Source organism: Aythya ferina (assembly GCF_964211825.1).
Source record: "Aythya ferina genome assembly, chromosome: 11".
Classification (NCBI taxonomy): Eukaryota; Metazoa; Chordata; class Aves; order Anseriformes; family Anatidae; genus Aythya; species Aythya ferina.
This window is the reverse complement of record NC_140307.1, coordinates 2,720,068-2,731,172: the sequence shown is the minus strand read 5'-3', so window position 1 is coordinate 2,731,172 and position 11,105 is coordinate 2,720,068. Positions and strand designations below refer to the sequence as shown.

General features: G+C 41.4%; 1 protein-coding gene across 1 annotated transcript; it reads right to left on the bottom strand.

Moving 5' to 3' along the window:
• Positions 1–109: 109 nt before the first annotated feature.
• Positions 110–11,050, bottom strand: INTS14 (integrator complex subunit 14). Its single transcript, XM_084532763.1, has 12 exons — positions 10,910–11,050; positions 10,161–10,427; positions 8,563–8,670; positions 6,803–6,958; positions 6,220–6,338; positions 5,662–5,804; positions 4,649–4,741; positions 2,921–3,065; positions 2,564–2,697; positions 2,340–2,458; positions 1,925–1,990; positions 110–946 (listed from the first exon to the last, which is right to left on the bottom strand). Exons 2-12 carry the CDS (start codon positions 10,380–10,382, stop codon positions 695–697), a joined length of 1,557 nt encoding a protein of 518 aa, XP_084388889.1. The 5' UTR covers positions 10,383–10,427; positions 10,910–11,050; the 3' UTR covers positions 110–694.
• Between the last annotated feature and the right edge of the window lie 55 nt (positions 11,051–11,105).

Here is an 11,105-nt window from a genome sequence, read left to right as displayed (position 1 = left end):
CATGATAAAGAGCTGACATCCAACCATCACCAGGTCGATGTTTTAGGCCTGTGCATGCCTAAGCATGCACCCAGTAAGGTTGCTATGAAAATGGAGCGAAACCAACTTGAGTTTTCCTGAAGAATTACTCTTTATTAATATTACACAAATAAAAAAAATTGTCTCAAAAGATTAAGTTACTTTTACAAGTATCAGCACTGCAATGCCAGTGATAATGTTCATTACTGCGGTACAGGCTAGCTTTCACGGTGGGCACACAATTAGTGACAATACCCTGAAATTAGCTCTGTATCTGATTTTGCAGAGTGATTCTCGCATGTTTTCTTTGGACTGATCAATTCCATGTATAAAATAATAGTAGCTGCCTTTTAGGATGCTTTTGCCAGTGATTTCTGTTATCTAGTAACCACATTCTTGGGAGGCCAAAAGCCACAAGGAGTGAGGCCTGTGATGGCATTTTCTTTCTCTCCTCACATGTACTAAGGAAGCGACTCTGGGACACTTTCTAGTTTCCAGGCCTGACTGAAGCCACCACAGATTAGTTACACTTAAGAAAGCATCGATGCAAGTAAAGGGCCCCTGTTTGAATAGGGAGTTCTCCAGCCAGTAATTAAAGCGGCCCCAGAAAGTAAACAGGACAAGAAAATTTGAGCAATTTGAGTCTTAATCTGTAGAAGTTCCCAAACTGGAGACTTCACATTCTTTCAGTGCCAGTACTGGGAAAGTCTGTCTGCAGTGGAGCAATGTTATGATCGTAGGCAGCGTATTCAGAAGCCCCAGTACTTGCCACTTTAAGCTGCTGAGCAGCATGCGTGAGCTGAAACGCTGCATCGGGATGAGCTGTGTCAGGCAGCAGTGTGCACTCCCGCTCCAGCATGTCTGCCACACCTTTCAAGAGGTCCAAAAAGCCAAAGGCCAGAGCTGCCTTTCGTAAACGGTTCAGTTCCTGCAAAGAACAAAAACTCCTTGTAAAGCCGCTGTGACCCTTCATATAAAATGTTTTACTTTTTTTTTGTTTTTAAAGGTAAGCTTATTCACTATAAGGAAAATAACCTGAATAGTTAGTAGAACTGCTGGCAGCTGCCCACCTGCTCATGACATGAAAAATGTTTCAGGGCTGAGGATTATAGTGGCACAGCTAAATAGCTGGTTTTCCCTTCATCCCTTCTTAGAAACTCTTTACTTCTTCCTTCACCCTTCTGTGCGTTCAGCTGTTGTGCCTGCCTATTCCCCCTGTGTGCATGCTGAGAGTGGCTTCCAAGTTGGGCTTCACTGACTGCTGCCTCTAACCATAGCATCCAGCAAAATGTATAAACATGTATATATTGATTTTTCTTCACTGTAAACTGTGATGAGTGCTTGTGTGCATTTAGTCAGTGTATTCATTCTTGAAGTCTCTGGGGCTACAATAATAAACTGCTTCAGTACTTCGCTTACAAGAGGACCAACAATTACTTCCAGATACAGTCTAGATTACAGACTGTTACGATATGACTAAGAGTGCCTGGAATTTTGTGTTTTTCTGCTTCACTTGCAGAAGAAATTGTAGGAGATATTTTGAGATTCAGAATGACATGTGTTCTTATTCCTCTCTGATCCCTCAGTCTATTTCTGCCTGGACAACAGCATAAAATCTGCATAAAAGTTCACCATTGAGGTAGCAGGGATCATGAGGGGCACCTGTAAACATGATATTCTGCATCACCCTGACAGAATGCAATGTCAGGAAACCAGACTCCGGTGTCTCACCTTCACTAATCCGTAAAATGGACCCACAATGACTCTACAGAACAATGTGCATTTCTGCAGAGCCCTATAAGCCCTGCACAGAACATCCCACAGACAACTGACAGCACGTGCTCTTCTGTCAGATGCACCACTATCACTATAGATCAAATTTGGGCAGACCAGTAATATTACTCACTTTATAGAAGGTTTGAGTTTTTTCAGGGAGTTTTCTTGCATTTCTCAAGATCTTCTGTACATCAGTCTGCAGAAAAAAATAGAAAAAATCTTGGCAGCTGCAGAAAAAAAAATCCTCAACTATATTGATAAATAATCCTGACCATTGACAAGACTGCAGCTCACAAAGACTGAAACATAAATGGTAATTATACTAAATCTAATAAACTAAGCCAGATGCTACACTGGAGATGCGGCTTTCATTAAACATCATAAGCTTTCTGGTTGCATTTTAATCATGACATTTTAAAGAGTTTATAAAAAAAAAAAACAACAAAGCCATTACATTAAATGGACAACACACGGACTCCAACTTTCTGCTTAGCTAGCTACCGCTGTTCATAGTAAAGCACCAAGTCCAAAACCTGTATCATTACCTGGAGGCCACTTGGTTTAATCCATACAGTAACATTCTGTGCATAACTGCGCTTGTTCTTGGGTTGCAAGGGAAAAGGGCTCTTATTGTCATCATCTCCGTATGGATTTTCTTTTGCATCTGGAAGAAAAAAGGAAAAAGACTTAGTGAGTAATATCTGCCCTGGTCATTCTCACAAGAAAATACTGAATGCACAAGAGTTATTCAAAGGAGTGTAACCAGTACCTGAAATAGGTCCAAGCTGTGCCATCTTCCCTAGCCATGGAAGGGGCTCAGGACCAGGTTCAAAGAGTGACATCATGAGGTTTGATTTCTTCTTGCTATCAGCTTGTGAATAGAGCATTCCATACCACTCTGGCCTATTGAAAAGAGCAAATCCCAAAGGCTGAAAAAAACACTTTATATCCCTCTTAACCCAGAATTTGTCTCCCTTCCACTGTGTGTATTTGTAATTTATACTGGCAGAAAGAGATCTACCATTAAAAATCCACAGCTTTACCTAGTAATGGAGAATTCTCTACAGAGTAAAGCATAAATAAGCAAGGTAAGAGAGATTTTTCAGGAAGACATCCAGCTCCATACCCCAACTGGACGACAGCCACCATGCCTTCCACTTTCAGGCTCCCATGCAACAAAACACAGAAGTTGGGGATTTTCCCAGCAATCTGATTAGCTGAATTTTCATCTTCGGTGTCATCTGTGATCCCAGGTCCCACCTCATCACCTTCTGAGAAAAGAAAGCAAACAAAGAGATGACATGAAAATAAATTCAGTCCCATTAGTGTATTTCCACGATGCTTACCACCCTGTATCCTCTGCCATGAAGCATCTTCAACACAATTGCACAATTCTATGAAGCTACTTGTTAACTGCTTGTGTGTTTTTCTTTCTTAAGAAAGGCTCTTGTTCTCCCCACACCCATGCTATTGTGAGAACTGATTGTATTTTAATATTAGACTTTCTGAACACAACCACCAGCACCCCTCACAGCAGCAAAGACTGAAAAGACTATCGCTTTCTAACCTTACAGCTACCTGATCCACTGATCCACTCACAGAGCTCTTTGTACAATTACTCCCTACCTTGTATCAGTCAAAATCAGTTTGGCTAACAAAGACTCGCTTTACATTTAAGTTACCCAACTCATTCCCAGCATGGAAGCAAACTGGGGTGAGGGCATGTAATTCTAGGTAAAGGAGCAATAAAAGGCAGGTAGAAGTGGCAGTGACTGGCAAATTCTTCTGCTGCAGCTGGATGAGACTGAATCAAAACAGGCCTGCTGGACAAGTGAACCTTTAATTAATACTCCCATAGAATATACAGCTGTTAACTGTTGAGACAAATGTTAAAGTTATATAACTCTATAAAGTTAGATAATTACTTCTATCACATTCTATTCATGAAAATTTACAACGTTAATAAATAACTCAAAAACAAAATCTCAACTTCAAAGAAATGAGAAGTGAAACCCAAAAGTACCAAAAGTCTGGCAATGGATAGCATTGCTGCTTCTGAAACAAAAGGATCCTGAATCTCAAGTCCACCTCCCCTATGCAATTTGTGGTAATTGTGAGAAACTTACAACGTTTTAGCAGCTGGAATACAGCTGTGATTTAACTCTTAATATCTCCTAAGGTGAAAGGCCTAGCGGGCTAAAAGCACTAAAAGACATGAAAGCACATCTGGTGCTTTCATTCTTCTTTACCAGGAAAAATCTCACTTTCTTTTAACTCCACTCCAAGGCCATGACAAAAGGACATTGGAAACCTTTCTTAGCACACACTGATGCAGACAAGTAGCTGCAAGTCAGTGATATGCTTAACCATCCTTGCAGCCTACACAAGATACATATGTACTCAGACCCAGTGAATGGTAATTAATGCTCAAGCACTACTGAGCAATCTTGTTAAGATCAGATTTTTCACAACAAATCATTCCAAGAAGCAATTAGAAACAGGCATTAAGTCTTCATCTTGCACCACTTACTTCACGACCCATAACTATCTGTAGTTTTTAGTTCAGTATGCTCTCTTAATAATGATGGTATAAGGACACCGATCCCTCTACTAATTCACTTCTTTGTGTACATGCGAATTGCCTAAAGAGCACGCTATTCAAAAAAAAAAAAAAAAAAAAAAAAGACAGAGCTTATGTTCAAGGTTTTAATTTTAATGTAACCATGAAAATGTGTTCTCAGAAACATGTAGCACTCTGATAAAACATGAAGCTTTTGCTTCTAATTGAAACCACAATGGCCATTACAGGAAAAGCTTAAAGCAGTTTTTGCTACAACAAAAAGAATTTGCTTACCTCTGTTAAGTGCAATAGGCAGCACCAAGTGTCTGGATAAGACAGGAGGGCTAGAAATGTCAGCTATATCTACAAAACCAACAATTTCTAGATCTGTGGGGAGAAAACAGGTTTAAGCCTAATTAGAAATTGAATGTATTCAGTCATTTTAACATCACCACTTCTTACACCACTGTTTCTGAAGCAGTGACTAAGGTAGCACAACAGAATCCTGACCTTGACTGGAGTCTCTAGGTATTAATATGACACAACCATTCATACCTATATGAATACATGAGCAATTTTGATGCTACAATGGAAACTTCACTCTTGAAGCAAAGCAGTGAAGCTCAGTGTTCTCTCCAAGGGGTGCGCACCTATCCGTTCACAAGTCACAGGCACGGACTAGCTACAGACTACCTGCCGTTCATGGGTGCAGTGTTCAGTAACAGCAGAGCTGAGAAAGGTTTTCTTTGCAAAATTGTTTTTAAAAATAATCTGTTGGTGAGAAATGCTAGGAGGACAAACAATAAAGACAGTGCAATCACACTTTGAGATTTATAAAGCGTCTGTCTTGCTAACTCTTCCCAATTTAACTCCTAGTGGACTCCCTGAAGAGGTCTCCAGAAAGATGTTAGTTTGTCTCATCTGAGAATAAGGGATCTTTTTGATAATGGCAACTCTAATATAAAAATACAGACCCTTCTCCAACACACTACTTTAATCCTCTGTTAATCTTATGAAGGTATTTGTGGAAAGCAGTCTGTGGCTGTCTTCCACAATCCCTATCCCTAGAAATTGGCATGCTAAGTTTTAAAAGTGCCTCTGCTCTACTCCAGCCCTTTCAGCAGGTACACATCTGAAACAGGATGAGGTTTTCGTCCCCTGAAGCAGCATATACCAAGAAATTACATGATCAGTGATTGATCTTCAGAGAGAAAGCGCGTGCAACAGTAACTATACAGGAAAAAAGATGGTAATGAAAAGGTAGAAATCAAACAGATTTATGTAAAAAGCAATAAAAAAAATGTTACCTGTATTAATTGCTTTAGGAATGGGGTCTATTTCCTCATCTATAATGAAAGGTTCTGGTCTGGGAAATACTTGCACATCAGATGTTAAGTGGCCACACTTGAGAACAGCATGGAATGGTGTATAAGCCAGGTCTATTAGCTTTCTAGAACATGATCAGTTATCATTAAGGAAAAAATAATACATATCAAATGAAAATAGTTTGTCTAAAGCATGCTAACTAAGCTCCCAAAATGTTTGTGTGTGTGACTAGTCAGTTCTGGCATTGCCAAATTATGAAACAAAGCAGCACATTATCATATTGATGGCAAATTAACAAGTCTGGAAATTAGTATCTTCTACCTGCCAATCATAATAGATTTTATGGTTTGGTTACAGAATGATTAAAATAAATACTGACCTTGAACAACAAAGGTCAGGATTAAAGTTTAGTTAACAAGATCATACACTAAAAGAAAAAAAAAAAATAGAACATCTCATATCATCAGATTTTTGTTATGTTTGTTTTCCTTTACTAACTGGAAAGCTTCCAAAGGCATTTTATCTAAAAGTCTACTAACCCAAACATAGACTGGACATTCTTCAGGCAAAGTGGTCCATCAATGGTAAAGATTTGCCCTTCCCCGTTGTTTAAATCTATGAGCCGTTCCAGGCAGTCTAAGGAATCCGTGCTCTGAAGCTGTACAAGCATAAAGTGAAATGTTTTTGTTAAGCTTTTTTACTCTTTTTCTTTACCAGTGTGTTTTCAGAAAATATACACAATACAGTAAAATTTTATCTTACTCCTTTCTGCATAAACCAATATTCTTTGTCTCCCAGGAAATGTATTCCTTATGTTGCATTTATATTATAGCAAATGCAGTATTTGATCCAGAAACATAAAATACATTGCTTTTTCATATTAGGTTCTGCTTCAAAAAGCAACCAATAACTACAGAAGCTCTCGGTCTTTAAGAGCACCGGAATACCTTAAATATTAGTGCTTTATTTGTAATTCTAAGTTTCCAGCTCCTTCAAGACAATTTAATTTTTAAGAGGAAAAGAATACAAAAGTGTGTTTTGTGCTGATATGATCATTAGATCAGATAAGAACAATAATTATCCACTGTAATGATGAAAAAAATCATATGTTAACAGCATTACCTCTTCAAGATTTGCCATGCACATGACATACAACTTGGACGGGAATGGGAAAGGCAGTGGAAATCGGTTGCTTTCACTCCTCTGGTTGTGAGTAGCTAGTGAGTGTCGTAGGGAGCCTCTGCCAATCCCCAAGCAGCCATCAGTGACAAGAACAACCTTAAAGGAGAGAGGATAGATTAGCATTTCCAATTAGAGACATGTTTCTACCTGTGGAGGACAAAACTTCAGGAGTCTTCCTAGCAGCATGCTCTTCTATACTGAAAACCCTGACTAAAGAATTGTGAGTAAAGTTTCCAGAACCAGGTACATAAATGAGAAATTATAGGTTTAAGCACTGCAATTAAATTACGTGCATGATAAATATACGTTTCATTGCAATTAGGCAGTTGCACTGAAAATTGAATTCTATGGCTAGAAACACACCACGCTGTGCAGGAACATTCCCAGTTTTAAATGTACACTAGAACTACCGTGATTATACAGCCAAAAAAGCAGTCTGCTGCTAGCAGATTTGGGAACTTCAGGTTTCCCTTCAGATGGAAGATAAAGGCCAACTATGATCATTTCTTTGCAGCAGCTGGAGGACAACCCAAGTTCCACTACAGGCCACAGAAGCCAGACAAAAGGTAGTATTAATTACTGTAATTCTTTGCTAACAAATACAGCTGCAGCATGCTCACATTTTGCAGCAGAACTATGAAAGCTTGAAATAGACATTTTTCCACTTAATTGCAAGTCTACTGTCACTTCTTGTAGAAACCTGTCCTAATAGGTTACCTTGAATAATGGAACTCTACACACTCAGCTGAGACCCAGTTATTTCCAGAGGAGTAAAATAACTGCTCTTTCAGCATTGCACAGCTACACCAGGCATTATTTTTTGGCTGAAAGGTAAGGAAAATCAAATCCAACTGGAACCCAGCAGGCATCTGTTACAGCCAGATTTTTACTCTCTCTTAATCCTCAATCTCCCCACTAACCATCTGAACTGTTGCTCAGCAGCAATGCTTTTTACTATTAGAAAATTCTGCACAGTACATTCCCCGCTCCCTTTCATCACCCAATAACCCAAAGTTCCAGTACAGCAAATCATGACACAAATGAGAGACAAAATTGTTGAGATCTAATCTATGCTTGGCTTTTACATCTTTCTAGTTCTTTGTGTTGAATAACTGCTTTTCCAAGGTGCCTTTTATCCTGGTTAGATTACAAAGCATTGTCTAGACAATCAACTTCTACCCTCTTTCTCCGAAAGGAATATTGCTCGTGAGTTGTACCTAGCTCACTGAGCTGCAAAATTACTGAATTTATATCCTAACCCAAAGAGCAACAGGCTCATAGTATCTCGGAAAATTGAGGGCTAAAAGCAGTCTCTGCCATAAGAGACAGCAAATTCAGAAGGCTGAGAGCTGCAAAGGCTGGATGGAATGTGTGAGCAGATGCACGCTGAATGACTCAGTAGGGAGAGAAGACAGATCAAAACACACTCAGCTGTACTCTGTGCTGTTGTCTGAGACTTGGAACTGTGACAAGCCCTGGAAACCATCAGGTACCAGAGCAGAAAGGTTACTGTAGGTGTGACTACACTCCTTCCAAGCTGACCAAGGCTCCTGGGAAAGAACACCACCTCCAGATCAAATGCTAAGCCTTCAAAAGAGTACTTTTGAGCCAAATTTTACAGTTTTAAGGTGTGTATGTCCTTCTGCAGCTTACAAGGAGTACTGAGGATATGCTACATCCTCACAACAGTGAAAACATACCTGGCAAGGAATTGCTGCACCCCATTCTTGCTGGACAATATTGCAAACCCCAAGCAGTGCTGACTCTAAACAGGTTTTGTCGTAATCATCCATGTTACTTAGAGCTTCCTGTAAAAACAAACACCACAGTTATTGCTGGGTGAAATATCACTACCAGCAAACATAGAGTATTCACAGTTCTGTGGTAAGCCAGTATGTTTGCTTTGTAGCACAACTGCATTGCAACACAATACAACAGGCTATATGCTTACATATGAACTGCAAAGATTAAAACAGAGAGAGAAGAAATTGTGAACAGCATCATGAGACAACTACAACAGATAGTTTTGAAGGAACTCTACTACCTAGTATTTGCATGTCTCAGAGAAAAAGAGGAAAGTAAAAAACTGAATCAATGTCTAACTTGAAGTATTAATTTCCAATCCTACTCTGTAATATATGAGCATTAACAACATTTTGCATTCCTGAACATTCCAGCCAAAGAGCTCCAAACGTACTGCAAACCACCACCTCATTGCTCAAAGTGAATCATATTTCTTTCCTCCATCAAGGCCCACTGAAAAGACCGTGAAGACGTGACACCTCAGAGTGCCAGGTTTAGTGGCCTCACAATGCAGCTCAATGGATTTTAGCTTAGAAAATCCTCCCAGGTGTCAGAATAACTCCAACTTCTCACAGATTCAGAAAGTAGGCCACAAGGAGATTGTCTCACGAAAACACTTCGGCAGAGAGTAAGAGAATCCAAAACTCATATCCTGTTTCTATAACCGTAAACCAGCTTTTCTTCTTAGAATGAAAACTTCACACTTAACACCACATAGTAAGAAGGGTGCAGCTGTAAAACTAACATGCTAGGGGAGCTCGCTTGGATTCTTGGCTTTCAGAAATTCCCTGAGGAGGGAAAAATTAACCAAAGAGAATGTACTGGCATTCAAACAGTAAAATAAAAACCTAACAGAGAGCATCTTGTAAAATCTGTTGCACAACTGAAAACTTTATGAATACGTTGTGACCTATGACAGTGACATATCATTCTTTCTTAATAGTATATATGACAACCAGATACACATGTACAATTTTTATTGGACTGAGACTTTCAGTGCCTTACAGCATTCATATCAAATTTCTCTCTCAGACTCTACCCTTTCCACGGTCTTTCCACTTTCCATCACATCTGCAAGGCCTAAAACCCCTTCATTCTCATTCTTACCCTGTTTCAACTGGTATGCACTGTTAAAAGCATCTTCTCTCTACCAAATCACTAGACTCAAAACCTTTCTAAACACTCCTGTCCGCCTCACCATTTATCAAAGAGTAAATCAACAACTACAGAAAAAAGCGTGTCACAAAAACTTCAACCCTCTCCTCTTGGTTTTCTCACTCCCTACTTTTAACTTAATTAACAATGCTTCAGAGGTCACCTGCAAAGGTATGATTTGTTAAGTAGTGGAACACTCCGCATGCATTGATTTCACCTGTCTTTAAAATAAGGATAAAATGCCGTGCTGAAGACACCGTGTACAGGACAACATAAAACCACGTAACTTTTTTTTTTTATTTATTGACAAGTGACTGCTCTGAGGTTTCGTGCACCCTACCTGCAGCGTGTTGTAATCTCTTGTAAACGGCACCATCAGCTCCCAGAGCGACGAAAACACCACCAAGGCCGTGAACTCCAGCTTGTAGTTGGTCGCCATGTGCTCGAAGAGCATGGTCAGGCCGTGCACCGCCAGGTGTTTCCGCTGGTACTCCTCGGAGCCCTCCACCGACACCGGCCGTGTCATGGAGAGCGACACGTCCATCACCACCACCGTCGGCATGATGAGCTGCTCCTCTCAGCTACCTCAGCAAAGAATGAAGATCCACTGCATGACAGCAAAAAAAGGCCATAAATGATTATTAAACAACAGCTAAGGGGCAACACGTCTTGCCCTGACCCTGTGAGGCTCGCCCCACACCAGCCCTTGCCCTCTGCAGAAGGGGGAAGCCACAATTAAGTTTTATGCCCAAAACTGGGTTTTTAGCACAGATTATGTCAGAAAATAAACCAAAAGTGCAAGATCTGCTCCTGGGGTGCTGGGAATGCCTGGCAGCAGCATGCCCGGCCTGGGACGAGCCTCAGAGAGCAGAGGAGCCGCAGGGACCCCCCGAGAAGCACGGGAACCCCAGCGGGGGAGGGAGCCCCCTCCTCAGCGGCCCCTCTCCACGGAGCCTTCCCCGCTCCCCCCGGGGACGGCTCGGGGGGGTTGGTGGATTCCCGTTCCTGCGGCCCCGGTGGTGCTGGAGGCGGAGGAGATGATAGTGGAGGTGCCCGGGGAAGGGGGAACGGAGCCTCCGCCGCGCTCACCCCCAGCCCGCCCGGCCGCCATGGGTCCGCCGCACAAAGCGTTCCCCGGAACGATGCGGCCGCGGCTGGAAGGGGCCGGGCTGGGCCAGGGTTATCGGAAAGGACGGGGCTGCTACCGGGGTCGGTACCGGGGCCATCCCCCAGTCCCGCTCCCTACAGATATCGGCCCCACAGCCCCCTCACAAGCGGCCGCACT